The following is a 23,037-nucleotide window of genomic DNA, read 5'->3' on the forward strand; positions in this document are numbered from 1 at the left end:
AAGCTACGCAGAGGACTTTACCTGGTAGTCAAAGTGGCATTATGTCACTGTAATGAAGCGAGTGCCACTACTCGCTTTGGGGGAGGGGAAAAGTAACGGGAGTCCGTGAAAAAAAAGAAAAATGAAAAAAAATGATGGCTTACTCGCACAGCACTTCCGTGCAGGGTGTACTTTATTCACAGTGCCAGAAATAAAGTAGTCCACAGTGAAGTATATGTACAGGTGCACACAAAAATCCAAAAGTGCCAAAACAATAAAACAAAAAAATAAAGACGAAAACTGTATCCACAATATACAATGGTTTTGGGTTTTGCTTGAGGTTCCACAACAACACTCTCGCCGACTTGGTTAACAAGCACTGAATGTGAGTCTAGCCTCTCTTTTTATATGCCAGACTCCGCCCCTTTTTGGCATAATCCAATAAGAGGTAAGTATTGTACATTTTATATTTTAAACCCTTCACAACACTCATTGAATCAACTTTAAACAATAATTCTCCCAGGTAATTCAAATATATATCTTCATCATCGTCAGTAACACAGAAACACGTAAACTTTCAACACATATTTTACACATAAACTCCCCCACCACACACAAGACAATGGTCTAGCCGGCTTCCGGTTGTGCCGCGCCGGCGCGACCATCCGTTACGTCATAAGCAGGCGCCCTCCGTGCGCTCTGTTTGGCTGACTAAATCCAGACAAACAGACAATCGAACGAAGACGAGACACAAGACACGGACAATGTGTGTGTGTGTAATGATCGGGCATGTAACTGTGCTAAAGGGAAATGTGATGTGGAGGAATGTCCATGAGCCATCGGCCCGGCGTGTGCACCCGCATTGCAGACGGCAGAAACAGCAGGTAAGGAGCGGGAAATGGAGAGTGAATGGGGTATGTATTTAGGTGTGTAAGTGTGTGTGTGTGTGCGTGCCCAGCAGGAAATATCTACTTTATCACATCACCTCCCCCTTCTCTCGGCCACGTACTGTCCAGGGTACCGCGACAGGTAGTCGGTAACCACATTCTGTCGTCCTGGTCTGTGCCGCACACTGAATTTGTAAGGTTGGAGGCTTAGGTACCACCTCATTATTCTGGAGTTGTGGTCTTTCATTGTCTGAATCCATGTCAGTGCTCTGTGGTCTGTGACCAGATCAAACTCCCTCCCTAGGAGATAATATCTTAGACTTTCAAGGGACCACTTGATAGCGAGACATTCCTTCTCCACAGTCGAGTACCTGGTCTCCCTGGGCAACAGCTTCCTGCTGATGTAGACCACTGGTTTTTCTGCTCCCACCTCCCCCTGGGCCAGGACAGCCCCAACTCCTGTGGCTGAGGCATCTACCTGGACCAGGAATCTCTGGTTGAAGTCAGGGCTTTGCAGGACCGGACTGGAACACATCTTCCCTTTGAGAGTTCTGAAAGCTAGCTCGCAGTCCTCGGTCCACTCAATCGGGCTTTTTGCTGTTTTCGCCAGCAGGCTAGTAAGCGGTGTAGCGATGGTGGCAAAGTCAGGAATGAATCTCCTATACCAACCCACCAGGCCTAGAAAGGATCTCATCTCCTTCTTCGTTTTAGGCCTTGGGCTTCTTTGGATGGCTTCGACTTTGTCCACTTGGGGTCTCAGTTTGCCATTGCCCAAGTGATAACCCAGGTAACTGGTCTCCTGCCTTGCCCACTCACATTTCCTGACGTTGAGGGTGAGTCCTGCCTCTTGGATTCGTCTTAGGGTGTCTTTTAAATGTCCCAAATGTTCCTCCCAGGAGTTACTGAAGATCACCACATCATCCAAGTAGGCGGCTGCCCACCCCTCACATCCCTGAAGCACTTGGTCCATCAGTCGTTGAAACGTGGCAGGTGCCCCATGCAGGCCAAAGGGAAGAACTGTAAAATGGTACAGCCCAATCGGTGTCCTGAAGGCCGTGTACTGTCTGGAGTCATTGTCAAGGGGCACCTGCCAATACCCCTTGCACAGGTCCAGGGTGGTAATGAATCGGGCCTGTCCAATTTTCTCCAGCAAGTCATCTATTCGCGGCATGGGGTAAGCATCGAAACGGGACTGTGCGTTTAGCTTACGGAAGTCTATGCAGACTCGTAGTGTTCCGTCTTTCTTCGGAACAATGACTATAGGACTGCTCCACTCACTTCTGGATGGCTCAATCACTCCCATTTCCAACATTGTTTTCACTTCCTCTTTCAAGGGTCCCACCAACCTTTCGGGCACTCTGTAGGGTCGCTGTCTTGATGGTGTTGGGTCAGTGAGGTGGATTGTGTGGTGGATTAACTTGGTCCTCCCCGGCCGCTCGCAGAACAAAGTGGGGAACTGTTCCAAGAGGCCTTGCAGCTGGGCTCTGTTGGGGTCCTGCAAGTGCTCCAATTTCACCTCAGCTGGTTCTCTCTGTGCCCTGGCTTCTGGCTCTGGTTCCTCATCCATCACTTCAATCACTTCTCTCACCATCATTGCCGTCCCTTGCTTCACAGATGGCTCTTTCCATTCTTTGAGCAGGTTGATGTGATATGTCTGCTTGGTTCTCCCCTTATCGGGATGGTGTATTTCATAGGTCACCGGTCCCATCTTCCTCACCACGGTGTATGGCCCTTGCCATTTGGCCAGCAGCTTGTTGGTTGCAGTTGGTAACAGTAGTAGTACCTTCTTCCCCGGCTGTAACTGTCTCTGTCTCGCGTTCTGATCGTACCATGTTTTCTGAGCTCTCTGTGCTTCTTTCAGGTTCTCTCTTGCCTGTTCTTGATAACGCTCAAGTCGGTCCCTCATTTCCAACACATACTGAACGACACCCTTCTCCCCTTCTCTGCAAGCAGGATCTTCCCAGCTCTTCCGTATCAGGTCCAGGGGTCCTTGAACTTGCCAGCCGTATAGCAGCTCGAAACGGGAGTAACCGGTCGAAGCTTGAGGTACCTCTCGATAAGCAAACAGTAGAAATGGAAGCCATTTATCCCAGTCACGTCCCGTGTCTGACACAAACTTCCGCAGCATATTCTTCAATGTCTGATTAAACCGCTCCACCAAGCCATCTGTCTGTGGATGATAGGCACTGGTCCTTATGGCTGTGATGCCCAACTGGCGGTGAAGCTGCCCCATTAGCCGCGATGTGAAGTTTGTCCCTTGGTCCGTCAGAATCTCCTCAGGGATTCCTACCCTGGAGAACAACTGTACAAGGGCTTGGATGATGTTTGAGGTGGTAATGGAACGGAGTGGGAAGACCTCAGGGTATCTGGTTGCGTAGTCACATATCACCAGGATGTATTGGTGTCCCGCACTGCTCCTCTCAAGTGGCCCCACAATATCCATGGCGATGCGCCTGAACGGAGTAGAGATAACAGGGAGAGGGTACAAAGGTGCTCGGCCCCGCTGTGACACAGCACTGGTCTTTTGACATGTTGCACATGTGTTACAGTATGTCTGTACGTCAGTGTAAAGTGACGGCCAATGAAAACGTGAACTGATGCGAGTATATGTTTTCTGCTGTCCCAAGTGACCAGCCCATGGAATGGTGTGTGCGAGGTGCAAGACAAGTGGTCTACAACATTTAGGAACAATTAAACGAGTAACATCATTAGTTTGCAGGTACAACACATCATTCACAATTACATACTTTTCATCACACAGGTTTCGAATTTTCCCCCCTGGCAGCTTTTTCAAACAGTGACTTAAGTGACTCATCTTTCCTTTGAAGTTCCCCTATGTTCTCTGGGATCCTCCAGTCATCAGCTTTGAGGCCCTCCACAGAGGTCTCAGGGACTGGAGAACCCAGGAACTTTTCGAGCCGACGTTGTCGACGTGGTTTTCTCGGGCCCTTGGTCCCGCCCTGCAACAGACTACTGTGCAAGTCTGGCAGTGGCTGCAAACCTGCTCTAACTTGAGCCCGGGTAACAGCAGGACATGATTTAGAAACAATGGCAGCAGTAATAACAGTCTCAGAGTTCATGGAGGCTTGTAGCAGTTCATAAAGTATGGGTAAGTCTCTTCCTAAAATCATATCAGCAGGCAGATCATCAACTATAACAACATTCATCAGAAATGACTGTTCTTGTGCACACACAACTACTTCAGCTCTGGGGTACTGCCTTACATCCCCATGCACACACTGGACAGTTGCGGTGCTTGCATAGTCAACATTTGAAACATAACATGGCTTTAGGAGAGACAGGGAACTACCGGTGTCCAACAGTGCTTTCACAAAATGTCCATCAATAGTTACATCACACAGAACTTGACTCTCCCCTCTAGAGTCACTATCTTTGTCCTCTTCCCTAGGGACATAACAAAATCCTGTCAGCTTAGCTTTACGAGCAGGACATACTGCGGCTTTGTGCCCCAGCTGCTGACAGTAAAAGCATATCAGTTCTTTTCCCCCCGTTGACTTGGGGCTTTGTGTACTGTCTGACAGTTCAGCACGACCCCTCTCAGCCCCAAAGTGAGTACGAACAGTACCTTTAAATGGTTGAGTGCGTGGACCTCCGCGATGAGCGTTCTGGTATTGCTGAGCCAGCTTAGCCGCCGCCAGTCCAGACGTTGGCTCATGCTCCCTTACCCAGGTGCGAGCATCATACGGAAGCACCCGTAGTAACTGTTCAAGGATGATGGCCTCGCCTATCTCCTCCTTGGAGTGCTCCCTTGGCCGTACCCATCGCTGATACAGGTTCTTTAGGCGATGGTATGTCTCAGATGGTGATTCTCCAGCTGGAACAGTAGGTGATCGGAACCTTTGCCGGTAGGTTTCTGGTGAGATGTTGAATTTTTCCAGCAACGCCTCCTTCAGATCATCGTACACCTCTGCCTGTTCCTCATCCATCGCCAGGTATGCTTCCAACGCTTGCCCCGTCAGTAAAGGAACCAGATGATAGCTCCATTCCTCCTCAGGCCACCTCCAGCTCCTAGCCAGACGCTCAAACCGCCGCAGATAATTCTCGATATCCTCCCCCTGCTGGAAGATCGGCATCTTTGGTTCAGCTCGCTGCATTGGCCCTCTGAGCACAGGAACACTTGGGGAGTCTCTGTCGTGTGCCATTCTGCGTTGTGTGGATATCCTCTGCGTAGCTGGTGTTGGAAGCTCCATTCGCGGGCTCTCACCGTCAGACAAAGTCCCAGCAGGTTGAGTCGACTGCAAGATGGACTCACGTAGACCCCGAAGCTCCTGCAGATATCTCTCCTCTCTCTCCTGCTGTGCGTCTAGGAACTGACGCATCAGGGAAACCATTCCCTCACCAGCTGCAGCGACTGGAGTGACTGGCTCAGTCTGTGGTGAGCTAGACTTTCTCGAGGTACCAGGAAGCCCTGCCATCACTTCCTCTTCCTCTGTAGTCTCCGCCGAATCCCAAGCCTCATCCTCCATCGTCGCCTTCTTCACCTGTGACCGCAACCCAGCCCTGGGTTTCTTGCCTTTTGGCGCTGTTTTGCGAGTAGCCATCCCACCGCTGCCACCAAATGTAATGAAGCGAGTGCCACTACCCGCTTTGGGGGAGGGGAAAAGTAACGGGAGTCCGTGAAAAAAAAGAAAAATGAAAAAAAATGATGGCTTACTCGCACAGCACTTCCGTGCAGGGTGTACTTTATTTACAGTGCCAGAAATAAAGTAGTCCACAGTGAAGTATATGTACAGGTGCACACAAAAACCCAAAAGTACCAAAACAATAAAACAAAAAAATAAAGACGAAAACTATATCCACAATATACAATGGTTTTGGGTTTTGCTTGAGGTTCCACAACAACACTCTCGCCGACTTGGTTAACAAGCACTGAATGTGAGTCTAGCCTCTCTTTTTATATGCCAGACTTTTTGGCATAATCCAATAAAAGGTAAGTATTGTACATTTTATATTTTAAACCCTTCACAACACTCATTAAATCAACTTTAAACAATAATTCTCCCAGGTAATTCAAATATATATCTTCATCATCGTCAATAACACAGAAACACGTAAACTTTCAACACATATTTTACACATAAACTCCCCCACCACACACAAGACAATGGTTTAGCCGGCTTCCGGTTGTGCCGCGCCGGCGCGACCATCCGTTACGTCATAAGCAGGCGCCCTCCGTGCGCTCTGTTTGGCCGACTAAATCCAGACAAACAGACAATCGAACGAAGACGAGACACAAGACACGGACAATGTGTGTGTGTGTAATGATCGGGCATGTAACTGTGCTAAAGGGAAATGTGATGTGGAGGAATGTCCATGAGCCATCGGCCCGGCGTGTGCACCCGCTTTGCCGACGGCAGAAACAGCAGGTAAGGAGCGGGAAATGGAGAGTGAATGGGGTATGTATTTAGGTGTGTAAGTGTGTGTGTGTGTGTGTGTGTGTGTGTGTGTGTGTGTGTGTGTGTGTGTGTGTGTGTGTGTGTGTGTGTGTGTGTGTGCGCGTGCGTGCGCGTGCCCAGCAGGAAATATCTTCTTTATCACAGTCATGAAAGTGGGAACTCAGAATGACCGTGAGGGTTTAGGGTGCCATTTGGGACTGAGCTTAAGTCTTCTGAAGCAACAAGAAAAATCAAATATGGTGGCATGTTTAGTCATGTGACATGCATCTGCCATTGAGGTTTGATGTTATTGATAAGTCACCATATTTGATTCGGGCTCTACAAACAGAGACATTCTTTAGAATATCTTCTTTTGTGTTATGCAAGAGAAAATCACACAGGTTTGGATGAGTAAACACTGAAATAATTTACATTTCTGGGTGAACTATCCATTTAAAACTAGACATTGATGAAATAATGCTGACACTTATAAATGAACTCGTATTCTTACCATGAAAGATCTTTAATCCCTCAGTCTCACCACTTCACTGATACTGGATTCATATCTGTTTACTTGATGATGTATGTGATGTTTCTCCTGTCATTGGTTTGTTCTTTAGCACCAGCTGAAGGAGATGCAGAGGTTGTTCCAGCAGAGGATCCAGCAGAGAGAGAAAGATCTTCAGCAGCTGAGAGAGGCTGTGGAGTCTCATAAGGTGAGTCTGGAGAAGAAGAGAAGTTTGAGAAGTCTCAGTCAGGACTCACTGAAGCCACTGTGTGATTGTGATGTGTGTCCTAACAGCGCTCTGCACAGACAGCAGTGGAGGACAGTAAGAGGATCTTCACTGAGCTCGTCCCCTCCATCGAGAGAAGAGATCAGGAAAAGGCTGCAGTGAGTCGAGATGAAGGACGACTGGAGCGTCTGGAGCAGGAGATCAATGATCTGAGGAGGAGAGATGCTGAGCTGGAGCAGCTTTCACACACACAGGATCACATCCATTTCCTGCAGGTAACAGAGATCTAGAAGAACAGGATCATAGTGGACTTGAGCAAGAGACTCACAGAGAAACATTTCATGAGAGCAGAATGAGCCGTTGACTGAATCTTCAAACTGAAATTTTTTTATAATAATTTTCATGAACGCATTAAGGAATTTGACAATGAAGTCCTCAAACAGGAAGTGAGGTTGTATATTAGCAATGCTTCAGTGTATTTAAACCACAAAACCTGACCTTGTGATCATGTCCTAAGAGTTCTTGTTAATTTCAGAGCCACTAATTGTTCAAAAGTTATTAATAATTATCAATCTACCCATTGCCTTTGAACTGCTTTTCCTGATCAAATCTACTCAACCCTGTCATGTGACTCCATTGATGCTCTTGATCTGTTACATTTATGTTATTGTCAAATGTTTGATCATCAAGTGTTTTCCTAGAAAGTTCACATATAGTGTAAGTGTCATACACTAGAACTTACATGCTCTAACATGATATAATGAATATGAGAAGAATGAAGCTGATGCTCAAGAGCTTCTCAAATCTGACAGTAGTGCAGGTTATTGGCTGAAGTGTGGAGGTGATGAGCTTTGATTTTTGTTTTCTGTAGAGTTTCCAGTCTCTCTCAGCTCCTCCTGAATCTACAGATGTAAATGATGATTCCTTCAGTTCTCTCTCCTCTTTTGATGATGTGAGAAAATCTGTCCGTCAGCTGAAAGACAAACAGGAGGATTTCAGCAAAGAGGAGTTCAAGAAGTTCTCTGACAAAGGTAAAGTCCTGGAGATTCATCTGCTCTCAGAAATGATCCTTATGTAGAAGATTATATTAGAAATGTCTTAGGAATGGATGCAGGGATCATTTTCTCTTGACATGATATTCACACTCTTCATGTCTGTTGATTTCCACAGCCACTTTCACCAACATTGTTCCCAGGACCAGGAAGGACTTCCTACAATGTAAGTCACTAAGAAAACAAGCAGAAAACCTCACTGAGTGTGTTCATGTTCTTCCTGTAGAAGGAGAAAGAAAACATGACAGAAGAGTTTTATAGTTGATCATGAAAATGATGATTTATTATCATCAATATATCACTGCTGACATTGACTGCATTTATTTGATCAAAAATACAGTAATATTGTGAAATATCCCTATGATTTTAAAGAATTATTTTCTACTTGAAGAGATTTTAAAATGTAAAATAAAAATGGGGCATGTGTAGAGGTGTTTTTTATCTGTAATTTCTGATGAACGGAAAGATTGAAATAGAAATATAAAAAGTGAAAAATAGAAATGAGTTATTTTCAACTGGGGATTCAACATATTCTTCAAAAACAGAATATCTTCTAATACTAAGGGATAAATATGATTATTTTTCACTGAAAGCCAATTAAAACATGCAAGATTGAGAGGTAAAATTACAGAAGTAAAACAGTTTTTGAAAAGTTTCAGGAAAGTAAGAACAAACTAAAAACTTTGTAAATCAAATTTTTAAGTTGGCTTGAAAAATTTAAACTCACTGATCTGCTACTTAAGGATTTTATTCTTCTTATTCTGAGACTAAATTTCTGAATGCTGCTACTCCTAGAGCTTTTCAGACTGTTCTGACTCGAGTTGCTATTGTAACTGGTCCTACGTGATGACATGTTGGCTCTGCATTGTGTGTGTGCATAGATCAAATGGACACCAAACTCCTATGGCTGGCTCTTTATTTTCTGGACAAAGAATTAATATTAACAAACATGCATTCTATGTTGCCTCTTTCAAAAACATCATCTTTGGCTCTGTGAGCCACCAGACATCTTTATCTCAGTTTAGCTTAGTGTGAACTGAGAGGAGAGAACGCGGACAAATTGCATCAGGACTCTTCAATTTGTGCTTCACATTCCGTTTAGCTTTGGTTGTGTCGTAATCGTGACAAAAAGAGAAACCACATTGTCTATTGTGTGTGGCTGTGCATCTGTTTATGGCTTCCAGTAAAAGAGTTCCGCCATAATTAGTTCCGCTTAACCAACAGTGTCTCATGACCATATTTAGACATCTGTTACACTCTCACAATCACTTGTGATTTCTCTATATAAGCTAGTATGATATTAATTAACACTTGAAATATAACCATGAAGTGTCAACTAAGCTATGGAATGATTGAGAGTAAATAGGCAGAACGTCATTTTTCGTCAGTCTGCTTCCAAGAGGGTAAATGTCTTCTGGATTGGACACTCTAGATAGCTAGGCTTAGATGAACGTTTACCCTTCTCATCCAGGGTAGAATCACTCAGTAAAAGCTTAACCTTTCTATATCATTTCCTGGGTACACTTCGATCACCTTGGCCATTTTTCACTTGTTGCATGGTGTAATGTCATCTTGCAAGATAACAATATCATTTATTTTAGCATTCCTGCAATTATAAGAGGAAAGATTATTGCACTTACATCCAGAATAAAAAAGCAAAGGGAACTTAAATGATTGGAAATAGAGAAAGAAATAAAGAGACTGGAATGCGAACATAAGAACTCTCAAAATAGAAATTATTTTGATTTATTGAAGCAAAATAGACAATAGAATAGAAATTAGATGACTTGTTAACTTATAAGGCAGAGGGTAAGATATACAAGCAGAAAGTATTATGAATTTGGTAATAGTGCAAGCCGGCTACTTGTTTTCCAACTACATGAAGCCCAGTCTAGTAGAGTTGTCCCAAAAATTAGACATCCATATACTGGTTTTATAACATCACAACCCAAAGAAATTGCAGATGCATTTAAAGATAATTATAAAAAAAAACTATATGAAGGGGATGAACAGCCAAATAAGGAAGACAAAATAAGAAAAATTCTAGATTCTATTAAACTGAATAGACTGACAGATGAGGAGTCTGAAATAATGATTAGTCCCATTACAGAGGAAGAAATTAAGAAAAGTATTGGCAAACTCAAAAATAACGCCGGGAGTAGATGGCTTCCCTGGCGAATTTTATAAAGTGTTCATAAATGAATTAACCCCAATTCTGTGTCGAACTTATAATTATGCATTAGAGAAAGGAGATCCTCCAAAATCATGGGCTGAGGCAGTGATAACAGTTATACATAAAGCCGGGAAAGACCCCACTCAGTGTACAGGTTATAGGCCTATAAGCCTTCTCTGCCAGGATCTAAACATTTTAACCTGGATTTTAGCAGACAGGATTCAAATGCATATTAAAAAACTAGTAAAGCCAGATCACACAGGATTTGTTAGTGAACGCCAAGGTACTGATAATGTTACGAGAGCTCTAATCATACAGATGATTGCGGCAAAAATAAAAACTCCCCCAATGTTGCTTATTTTATATGAGGAAAAAGCATTCGATAGATTGGATTGGACATATTTAAAACAAACCCTGGCGTACATGGGGTTTCATGACACATTTATAAGATGGATACAAATATTTTATCATAATCCTAAATATAGAATTAAGGTGAATGGCCACTTTTGGCCTTATTTCAGTGCCTTAATTTTTTTTGTTTTTTCAATAAGCACACATAAACATTATTCCTTCAAAAATACAAACATGTACATACATGTTGCTCACATATTATGGTAGTTTGTGCTGAATACAGTGTAATTGTAACGAGTCGTCACACGAAGTGGGATCCATCTGCAGGCTTTATTAAACAGTGTTCGTAGTTAGACAGGCAATGGTCAAACAACGGCAAACTGGTACAGCAGAGAACAGACAGAATCGTGGTAATAATACAGGCAGTGGTCAGGGCAGGCAGATATCAATCACAGGTCAGAATCAAAGCAAAGAGTCCAAAGGGCAGGCAGCAGAGAATCGTGAACGGGGATCAAACAGGGTCAACAACAGGCAGGCAAACACAATAAAGAATGCTCAGAAATGCAAACCGTAGTAATACAAGACCTCACAATGAATGCAAGGTTGAGAGCAGCTTAATGCGCTCTCAGTTAATGCGCTACAGCTGGGTGTGGTGATCAGTACCAAGGTACGGGGCTGATGGGAAAAGTAGTGTGTCTATCTGTGTGTGTGTGTCAGTATTCTGGTGAAGGAGCCCTCTGATTGCCAGAGGAGGGGATCAAGGAGTTTGTCTCTGTGACAGTAATGACAGCTTTTCCATGAATATGTTTGAACAACTGAAAAAAGCACAAATGTCAGGGAATGTCAAAACTTCTCCAGGGCCCCAAATCAGCCTCAGACTCCAGAGGGTTAAACGGTAATGGCATTTCATAATGTCCATCATCATTAAGTCTGATACCATCTTTCATCTTTGCTAGGAAATTAAGATATTTTTGAGACATGCAACAATCCTCTGATGCCCTCTCACTAAAGTCAGATTCAAATACCTTAATAATGTTCATTGGAGAAACTACTTCTTTGATCTTTGTTCGGCAGACATAATGCACTTCGCTTTTAAGGTTGACAGAAGCTTGAAGGCCTGGCATCACTTGTCTGACAATGACCTGGTTACTTATTCCATAGGCATCTCCATAGTCAACACATGGATTACCATAACCGATTACACTTCAGCTTAGATCAGTTCTGTTTCCTTCACCGGCCAACACTTCCCATGGGAGAAGAGCTTGAGGGCATTTGTAACCAATTAATAAACCAACATCACAGCTCTGTCTAGGAGCAAGCTTCAATCATTCAACACCTCAAGTCCCTTAACCCTCTGGAGTCTGAGGCTGATTTGGGGCTTGGAGAAGTTTTGACATGCCCTGACATTTGTGCTTTTTTCAGTAGTTCATAAACATATAAATGATAAGTGTCATTACACTGTATTCAGCACAAACTAGGCTACAATAATATGTGAGGATCATGTATGTACATGTTTGTATTTTTGAAGAAATAATGTTTATGCGAGGTTATTGAAAAAAACAAAAAACTTAAGTCACTGAAATAAGGCCAAAAAAAAGTATATTAAATCTGTGTTCACAAGACTTTTGGGTATTGGAGGTTGTAGACTAGAGTTTTTGCTTCAGAATTATGTAAAAATTATGCTGCTTACTCCTTCATATAAAACAATATATTGATTTAGTTTTTGTAAGACACTTTTTGTCAAGAAACACTGTATGCGTGAAGGCGTGAATCTGCATGAATAATGGCTCATTTACACCTCAGAAGACAAAAGAATTGCATAATAATGACCTGAAATGACTTGCATATTAATGAAGCCTTTCAGTCAGGTAGGCTGTGAAAAAACCCTCTGTAATAATGTCTCAGCTCATCATAAACAGCAATACTGTGAAATATTATTACAATTTAAAATAATGGTATTCTATTATATTCTTTAAAATATAATGTATTTCTGTGATGCAAAGTGTCTGAACAATTATGTTACCTCTATGGCATTTCATATAGGCTTTTAGCTTAAAAGCATGCACATTTGGAGAAATATTGATGGATTCTTATATATTTATGTCAATTTTCTATACTGAGAAGCAATATTTATTGTCATCACTATGAGTGATGGATACTGTCAACTTTTACTGATACTTTTCAATTCATACTTGCAGCCGGAGGGCGCTCTGTGCACCTTTAGTCCACAAATTCATATAAAGAAGAAAAGGATCTAGGAACTAACGGCATGTCTTCTAGAGATCGCTAACCATTGCTTTAACATCCAAATAAACACTTTTCAAGACAATAAATACACGATTGAGATGATGAATGCATGTATTGCCTCTGAATTTGCGTCTGAATAGCGCTGGCTTCGTGGGTGTGGCCGCATTAGCGGATAATGAGCTGAATCACAGACTTCTGACATGGCTCTCTTTTCATACAGATTACATAAACACAGAATGTTTGTTTTCGATTTGACTTGCACGATTTAAAACCTGACATTTCAATGTTTCTTTAGACGTAAGTGTCATTTTTTTTGTCATTAGTATTCATAAGTTACAGTTCATTTTCTGAGAACTATCAGATTGGACTTTGTTCAGAGGGAGAGGAGAGATCACGCATCATGTTAGTTTTCTTTATTTTACAAAAAGCACAACATTGTGTTTTTACTCTGAGTGTACACAAATAAAAGAAGACATTCTATAGTTTCAATTGATATATTACTTATGTCTCTATGAGAAAAAATGACGGAGTATTTTAAGTCTGTTTTGCTGCAATGTGAAAAAAATCCTGCAAAACGTGCCGGCACGTTTTCAGACCTCAGGGAGTTAATCTGAGGAATGGCAGCCTCACAGCTTCAAAGAAAATCCACAAACTCTCGCAGTTCCAGACTGTCCTTTGGACCCACCTTTGGCCATGCATATAGTTTATCTCTGAAGGACTTGGCTATAAAGAATGGATTTCCATATATTTTCTCCAAAATTTTCCAAGCTGCACAATAATTAGATTCTGTACCAAGAAGAAAGTAACATTCAAGAGCCTTCTTAACAGCACCACCTACATATCTTCGTAGACAGAAAAATGCTCTTCTGCAGGTATGGGTTTCCTGTCTATCAAAATTGGAAAGGAAGATGGCAACATTGGAAAAGAAGATGGTTCCGCGCATGGCAGCCACAGTGCTTAGCTCCCCAGTGTTTGTACTGTTTTTGTTAGTTTTTCCTGTTTTTTGTTTTTCAAACACGATCATTTTTACCAGAGAGGAACTGCTGAACATTCGGCAGTACACACCACAAAATCTTTTACCGGATTTCAATTATTCAGACGTTTTGTTGAATGTTGTAGTCGGCGGAGCGGCAGCGTTGTTTAGATGCTTCAGGACGCGCAGACGGGGAAAGCGCGCCAGCGCCCTCGTGAAGCTCAGACAGCGCGCATTAAGAACGCCGCTGCCTAGCATCCATCTGGCGAATCTCCACTCTCTAGCCAACAAAACAGACGAACTCCTTCTGCTTTCCCGGACAAATAAGGATTTTTTGAACTTGGCTGCTCTGTGCTTCACGGAAACCTGGTTGAACGACACCATCCCGGACAGTGTGTTAAGTCTGCCGTGCTTTCAGCTGTTTAGATCAGATTGCGACGCAGAATCAATGGGGAAATCGCACGGCGGCGGGACGTGCTTTTACATCAACGAAAGGTGGTGTTCAGATGTAACTGTGTTAAAGAAGATGTGCTGTCCAGATCTTGAAACACTCTTCACTCAGTTTGAAGTGCCTTAACAGGTAGCAGTCCTGTTGTGTGAGGAAGATCCATTCAGATCCGCTCTGATGGATAGATCCGTTTAGATCCACTCTGACGGACAACAACAACAACAACAACAAAAAACTCCCTAAGACTTCCTAGCTCTTCCATCCAGATAGCAAAATTCTCTGTTTTTACTGTTAATCTATTCCTTATGTTCTATTTTTATTATTCTTCTTTATGTAAAGCACTTTGAATTACCATTGTGTATGAAATGTGCTATACAAATAAAATTGCCTTGCCTTGCCTTGCCTTCATTAACTGCAAACTGTTCTATTTGCCGCGGGACTTTTGCTCGTTCATTCTGGTGAGTATCTACATTCCTCCGCAACCACACGTGAACTCGGCTTTACAGATACTCGCTGATATGATCACAGAGAGCGATCAACAACACCCGGGCTCTGTTCTAATCATTCTCGGGGACTTTAATAAAGCAATTCTCTCACATGAACTTCCAAAATACAGACAGCTTGTTACTTGTCCCACCAGAGACAGTAATACACTGGATCACTGTTACACAACAATAAAGGATGCATATCACTCTGTCCCACGGGCAGCTTTGGGGCTCTCTGATCACTGTTTAGTTAATCTCATACCGACCTACAGGCATAAACCTGTAGCAAGGACTGTAAAGATATGGACCACTGAAACAGAATGGACTGATTGGAGTGTTTTTGAAGCTGCTGCCAGCGATCAGAGCTCACACAGACTGTTACATCATATATCAGTTTCTGTGAGGATTTGTGCATTCCTACAAAGACTCATTTAATTTACAACAATGACAAACCCTGGTTCACTGCAAAACTCAGTCAGCTCCATCAGGCCAAAGAAGATGCTTGCAGAAATGGGGACAGAGTCTTGTATAAACAGGCCAAATACAAACTGGAAAAGGAGATTAGAGTGGCAAAGCGGAATTATTCCGATAAACTTCGGAATCAGTTCTCTTCTAATGACACAGCTTCAGTGTGGAAAGGCCTGAAAGTCATCACCAACTACAAGACACCATCCCCCAGCTCTGTTTTATTGCAGGTTTGAAAAAACACCATTATCCCTCTCTCCCCCACTCCTCCACTTCAGTTCAGTGAAGATGACATGTGCCAGGTCTTCAGAGAGAACAAGAGAAGAAAGGCACCAGGCCCAGACAGCGTTTTACCAGCCTGTCTGAAAACCTGCGCTGACCAGCTGGCCCCCATCTTCACACAGTTCTTCAACAGATCACTGGAGCTGTGCGAAGTCCCCTCATGCAAATGCTCCACCGTCATCCCCATCCCAAAGAAACCCAAAATTACTGGACTAAATGACTACAGACCTGTGGATCTAACGTCTGTGGCCATGAAGTCATTTGAAAGACTGGTTCTGGCTTATCTGAAGGACATCACTGGACCCTTACTGGACCCCCTGCAGATTGCTTACCGAGCAACAGGTCTGTGGATGATGCAGTCAATATGGGACTGCATTATGTTCTGCAGCACCAGGACAGACCAGGGACTTATGTGAGGATCCTGTTTGTGGACTTCAGCTCTGCTTTTAACACCATCATCCCATCACTCCTCCAGCCCTAATTAACTCAGCTCTCCGTGCCCATCTCTGTCTGTCAGTGGATCACCAGCTTCCTGACAGGCAACAGCTAGTGAGGCTTGGAAAATTCTCATCCAGCACCCGCACCATCAGCACTGGTGCCCCTCAAGGCTATGTCTCTCCCCACTGCTCTTCTCCCTCTACACCAACGACTGCACCTCTAAAGACCCCTCTGTCAAGCTCCTGAAGTTTGCAGACGACACCACACTGATTGGCCTCATCCAGGACGGTGACGGGTCTGCCTACAGACTGGAGGTTGAACAGCTGGCTGTCTGGTGCAGTCTTAACAACCTCTCTCAGAAGAGAGGTGTTGACTTCTGTCTCTCAGAAGTCAAGATGGGCAGAGGATCACCAATTCCCCCAATGCTGCGGTGAAAAATAGTGGAGCAATATCAGAAAGGAGTTTCTCAGAGAAAAATTGCAAAGAGTTTGAAGTTATCATCATCTACAGTGCATAATATCATCCAAAGATTCAGAGAATCTGGAACCATCTCTGTGCGTAAGGGTCAAGGCCGGAAAACCATACTGGATGCCTGTGATCTTCGGGCCCTTAGACGGCACTGCATCACATACAGGAATGCTACTGTAATGGAAATCACAACATGGGCTCAGGAATACTTCCAGAAAACATTGTCGGTGAACACAATCCACCGTGCCATTCGCCGTTGCCGGCTAAAATACTATAGATCAAAAAAGAAGCCATATCTAAACATGATCCAGAAGCGCAGGTGTTTTCTCTGGGCCAAGGCTCATTTAAAATGGACTGTGGTAAAGTGGAAAACTGTTCTGTGGTCAGACGAATCAAAATTTGAAGTTCTTTTTGGAAAACTGGGACACCATGTCATCCGGACTAAAGAGGACAAAGACAACCCAAGTTGTTATCATGTATTCTGAATAAAATATTGAAATTTGAAACTTCCACATCATTGCATTCTGTTTTTATTCACAATTTGTACAGTGTCCCAACTTTTTTGGAATCAGGTTTGTATATTATATATTGTTTTTTTTGCTTTTGCACTTTGTCCATCTTGTAAATTTGTATATTATTCTTTTTTTTCTTTTTATTATCTGTGTCTTGTCGCTGTCACTCTGTTGCACTGTGGAGCTTCTGTCACTAAAACAAATTCCTAGTATAGTATATTCCTAGTATAACATACCTGGCAATAAAGCTCTTTCTGATTTTGATTCTGGAAGTCTTCCAATCACTGAATCTAAGTGGATCTCCGCTAAAAACTGCTGGCTCTGGTACAGGAAGTCGATTCACACTAATACATTTTAACAAATTCCTAGTTAAAAAATTAACAAATTCCTATGATGATGATCTCTTTTCTCTACTTTGATCTCTTTAAACTCACAATTATGAAACAAATCCCTCATGTCTTCTTTATCTTCTTCTAAATCTGCATTTTGTTCATATATTTGCATACGTGCTTTAGCAGCATTTAATTTCTTAAGCGTCTTCAAATTTTCCAGTTCATGGCACTTATCTTCTAGTAACTTACATCTTGCTGCATTTTCCATCTCATTCCTAGCTCTCATCCTAGCCTCTTCTTCACATAACATTTTTCTACAACTCATTAGAGGAGAATACAGCCAGCAATCATTTACCTTCCTTAACAAGAGATTTCCACTTCTCATAACTTGCTCTGAATTCAGTTTCTCATCATGCAGTTTTTGGCCTTTTTCTGTCAATTTACGGGTTCTCTGGCTTCTCCATTGCTCATCACGGGATACCTCAGCATCTACTTTCTTGCTTTTCACTGGAGGCTGTATGCTTGCTTGTATCTCTTGTTTCTGCTGTTGTACTACTTATATACACTCTCTCTATCATCCATGGATAGCTCACTTAATTCATATATTTTAGTTTTATTAATCTTTTTTCAACCTTTCTTTTTTTTTGTTTCACTTTTTTTTTCAATTTTCATTAAGTACGTACTAAAAGCTAAAATTCCATAAGATATACTTTAAGCCTTAATTAACATTAAATAAATCACAGTTAAGGCAATATACCCACTTATCTTTGAAAGGCACATTAAACGTTAAGCAATACTTAAGTCTCTTTAACAGTTAGTGTTTAGACTTTAGACCACCTTAGGTACCTTTACTTGAACTTGACTGCACTTGTCTTGTAGTTGGTCTTGACTCTTGCGCTGCTCTTCAACTTGTGTGTATCATGTCTCTATATAGAAACGTCCATGTCCTTTTCTTCTCAAATTGCTGGAACATGCATGAAATTTGTGTGGCTCCACCAGAACTCTTCAACTTGTGTAACCGTTGGCTGGGTGGTCATTTTCCTTTTCTACTCACAATGAGCAATGAGTTCTTACCGTCGCTCCCTCCAGTAAGACACGAGCAAAAGTTCTTTCACACTGACTGATGGTTTATTCAGAACATCAATTCCTCATTCACCATTAACATGGATGACAGACACGATGATGTCAAACAACACCAGACATAAGAACTGAGAACAAACGAATAAAGAAATAAATTATAAACAATCGTCTTGTTCCTTGTATGACTCAACTTTAATGGCTATACTAACAATCACAAGTATTACTACTATAAATACCATCATCAACTGCTATTATACAAATTAAACAAAACATAACACACATTACATAAAAATACAATGACATTTAGAGTAAAGTCATTTAAAATCAACAAACATTAAACACATTTGTATTTTGTATATGCAAGTGATCATTATTGCAATACACTTTACTCATGATAAACAAACATACCTCATTAACTGCTTACAGAAGGGAGGATTCAAAGAAAACATCAGGACTCTTCAATTTGTGCTTCACATTCCGTTTAGCTTTGGTTGTGAGCTAATCGTGACAAGTGAAACCGCATTGTCTATAGAGTACCTCAGGAATGACACGTTTTTGTAGGCAGAATAATTCTCATTTGCAGTTAAGCCGTATTACATTCACACTAAAAGAAAACAAACTTCAATAATAAACATCTGCCTCATAACTTGGCGCTCAGTTCTATGAACTAAGTCTGTATCATTGTAATATTAACGTGCGTGCGCCCTTAAACAAGGCTGCAGCCGTAACTGGTGTTACGCTGTAGATTCACATGAACTTTTAACCCTTTTAACACTGTACTACACACATAGCTGTTTTTCGCACAAACTGAAATAACCCACAAATGCCCCGGAGCCATAAGGAACAAATAAAATAAACAATCTGCGGACGTCGGCCGCCATTCTCTCAACTGTGTACTGTTAAACTTAACTGTTTAAACATTTGACATACTTTTCGCTTACAGAGCACACATCACAGGGGATTCATATTAGCTTATAAACATCTGTAGTCACATTAAAGGTGTGTAACTAACCTGGAAATATTACAAATATCACACAGAAATCAGTGATGCAGGACAACAGTTGCTCATTCTCCATTCACTCGGATTATGAGCTCATCTTGCTCTGCGCAACGCTAAATGCCCCAGTGTGACGCTACTTGCAGCTACTGCCACCCTGTGTCCATTTTATGAACTACCTGTCATTATGTGCTTTTCCCATGATCTCTCATTAGTGTTCAATTATATAAATCAGAATGAAATAAAATACTATTGCAACAAAAGGAAAATAAACAAAAAGTAATAATCTCAACAAAACTTATTTTGTGAGTGTCACATGTCCATTTATTTATTTTCAAGATCTGAGGTGAATTAGCCAGTGTTGTTTTCATTACAGCTAAAAAGCTGGGAACACAGAATGATTCAATGATTCAAACTCACATTAGACACTTTTAATATTAAATAAGCACATAAACAGTACCTGATATTATCATTGCCATACTTTGTGTTGCTGTTCCAGCCACGACGTCATGGAGAAATAGAAACCGTTTCTAAAATAGAATATTTGCCTGTCACCGTCGTGGCTGGTTAGGACAAAAACTCTGATGAACATGGAAAAGATACCTTTTATCGCTTGTCGCGGCGTCGCATCTGGTTTGGGACATGGTGTTATGTTGGATGGAATGTTCAAGAAGCCATTTCAAATTTTTGGAAACAGTTGGAAAGGCTCGTTAGGCTCAATTAAGCTTGCATTCTATCTATCTATCTATCTATCTATCTATCTATCTATCTATCTATCTATCTAATCATAACTAGCAAAGCAATGTGCTAATTTACATTGCTATGCTAACAATGTGCCCTTTTTACAAGATGTAATATAAGTCTCTGGTGTCCCCAGAATGTGTCTGTGAAGTTTCAGCTCAAAATACCCTATAGTTTTTTTTATAATAGCATTTTTAACTGCCTATTTTTGGGAGGGAGAAAAAATGCGCTGATATGGTTTGTGTACCTTTAAATGCAAATGAGCTTGTACTCCCCAACCCAAGCTCGCGATTCCAAAACACTGAAGCATTAACAATACAGGAGAAGCTCTCACAGCAAATATAACTCTCAAAATGGATCATTACAAACTGTTTGTGATGCATCATATCAGATCACGTAGGTATGGCATGTGTTTTGTGGATGTTTGCTAACATTTGATTATGAATGAGTTTGATAGTGTTGCACACCTAATGTGGCTAAAGCTACACACTGTTGGAGAGACTGAAGAATGAAGATGCGTTTATGAATTATACAGATTGCAAGCGTTGTCGGGTTAAAAATGAAAAAAACAACATGACTCTGATCTCTGTGAATATAGTAAGAAACACTCTAGGACCAATGATACTGGTACACTGTTGTCACTTGCGAAAAAAAAAATGGCGGCAGTGGGTGGAAACATACAGATTAAGGGATGGTAATATTATAATAAGATTACCTTCCTACGTCACAAGGGGATTGAAAATCAGAGCAGCTAATTTTTTCACATGCTTGCAGAGAAAGGCGTACCAAAACAGTTACCAAGTTGTCCTTTTTCAGTTTTCTGGGATGGTAAACATGGAAAAAGTCTGATTTTCATGATATGTCCCCTTTAAACATGCTAGCAATGTGATGATATGTACTAACAAACAAACAGCAACACCCTAGCAACCATCCTAAGAACCATAGCAACCGCATAGCAACACCCTAGCAACCACCCAGAATGCCCTAGCAACCACATAGCAACCACTCAGAATACCCTAGCAACCACATAGCTGCAACCTTAGCAACCACCCAGAATGCCCTAGCAACAGCATATCAACACCTTAACAACCACTATGAGTATCCTATCAACCACATAGCAACAACCTAGCATTCACCCTGAGTACCCTAGCAACCACAATGCAACACCCTAGCAACAAAACAAAAACAATTTTTTTCAAACTTTCAGTCCAACTTGTCTACACACTTTCTTTATCTGGTTACACTTATAGTTGAATCTAATTAAAGGTTTCTCACTGAATTAAAGTATCAGTTTCTTTTAAAAAGGATCATACTGACCCCAAACATATGAATGGTGTAAATATAATAATAGGCATAATTATACTAAACACAGAATAATAAACAACATTAATATTTCAGGGAAGGCATTTAGAAAATGTTGGATAATGATAATGATGGGATATCACAGGATATCAGACAGATTGATAATTCCGGATTCTGATGTGTTTTATCTCCATCAGATTCCCATCTGCTCACTCTGGATCTGAACACAGTGAATAAACGCCTCCGTCTGTCTGAGGGGAACACAGCGATTACTGTCACTAACACAGTCCAGTCGTATCCTGATCATCCAGACAGATTTGATTGTTATGCTCAGGTGTTGTGTAGAGAGATTTTGAGTGATCAACGCTGTTACTGGGAGATTGAGTGGAGTGGTGATGTTGTGTTTATATCAGTGTCATATAAGAGCATCAGGAGGAAGGGATGGGGTAATGAGTGTGTGTTTGGATCTAATGATCAGTCCTGGAGTTTGATCTGCTATCCCTCCAGTTACTCATTCAGACACAATAACATAGACACTGAACTCCCTGTAAAGCCCATCATCAGCAGTAGAGTAGGAGTGTATGATGAGGATGATGATGATGATGATGATGATGCTGATTTAGAGTCCATCATCAGGAGAATAGGAGTGTATGTGGATCACAGTGCAGGAACTCTGTCCTTCTACAGGGTCAAGAGAAACACAATGATCCTCATCCACACAGTCCAGATCACATTCACTCAACCGCTCTATCCTGGGTTTTATGTTTATGGTTCTGGATCATCAGTGAAACTGTGCTGGTGAATCAAAATAGACTGCAGAGAGATTCTACCCATAATGCTTTGAGCTCATGATAAATCAATAACAGTGAGATGTTATAGAGTCTCTTATTTCCTCTTCATTACATTAATACTACAGCTGAACTTCTGTCAGTGAAATAACATGTCAGAATAAATGTGTGTAATGAATCCTCATATAGACAGTGAGATCAGTGTGTGTTTGTGAGTCATGATGAGTGACGGTGTGTATCTGTGCTTTTATCAAACTCTGATTGTGTTGATAGAAATCAGTCATTCAATCACATAAATAATTTTTATTATTTCTGTCAGAATTACCTTTGAATTGAAATGATCACATGCAGGATTCATTGAAAAATTTAACATTCAATCAAACAGTAATTTTCTGTTAAATGTATAAATGTCAATTTATTTATTAATAAATGTAAAATAAATAAACCCAGATCATCTGCACATACTGTAAACTCTTGATTAGTGAAAGTATGAGCACAATTATTCTAATCTAATCCAGTTTACTTTAAATAATCCTCCTCCTGAACTGAATTTACAGATCTGATACTCTGACAACTCTGAGAAAAGATAAAAACAAAGATTGAGTCAATCATCATCAGTTCAATCCAGATAACTCAGAAATATATTAGGAATGAAACTGTAAAGGAAACTGTAAGCTGAACTCTGAAATCAGTCCAGATGAATCTCATCATTACTGTAAATGTCAGAATTGTTGGAGTTTCTTTGTTCAGTGGTTCATGCTGCTCGTCCTGATCTAGAAAGTATCTTGACATGATAAACCATCATTGATTGGTCTGAGATTACATGAAGAGAAAAAACTGAGACAGATTAAATCCAGAAGAACTGCAGCAAGGTATCCAAGACACTTGAAGAAACCTTCCTGCAAAT

At 41.4% G+C, this 23,037-nt stretch overlaps 1 protein-coding gene across 1 annotated transcript in view; it reads left to right on the plus strand.

Moving 5' to 3' along the window:
* The window catches only part of LOC125245072 (tripartite motif-containing protein 16-like), a 58,399-nt gene extending 36,083 nt beyond the window's left edge, over positions 1-22,316 (plus strand). Inside the window, exons 3-7 of the mRNA XM_048155517.1 lie at positions 6,883-6,978; positions 7,065-7,271; positions 7,868-8,027; positions 8,167-8,214; positions 21,540-22,316. Coding sequence (XP_048011474.1) covers positions 6,883-6,978; positions 7,065-7,271; positions 7,868-8,027; positions 8,167-8,214; positions 21,540-22,144 — 1,116 coding nt within the window. The 3' untranslated portion in view covers positions 22,145-22,316. The remainder of the gene's footprint in view (positions 1-6,882; positions 6,979-7,064; positions 7,272-7,867; positions 8,028-8,166; positions 8,215-21,539) is intronic.
* Positions 22,317-23,037: the final 721 nt, after the last annotated feature.

Source organism: Megalobrama amblycephala, linkage group LG14, assembly GCF_018812025.1.
Source record: "Megalobrama amblycephala isolate DHTTF-2021 linkage group LG14, ASM1881202v1, whole genome shotgun sequence".
Classification (NCBI taxonomy): domain Eukaryota; kingdom Metazoa; phylum Chordata; class Actinopteri; order Cypriniformes; family Xenocyprididae; genus Megalobrama; species Megalobrama amblycephala.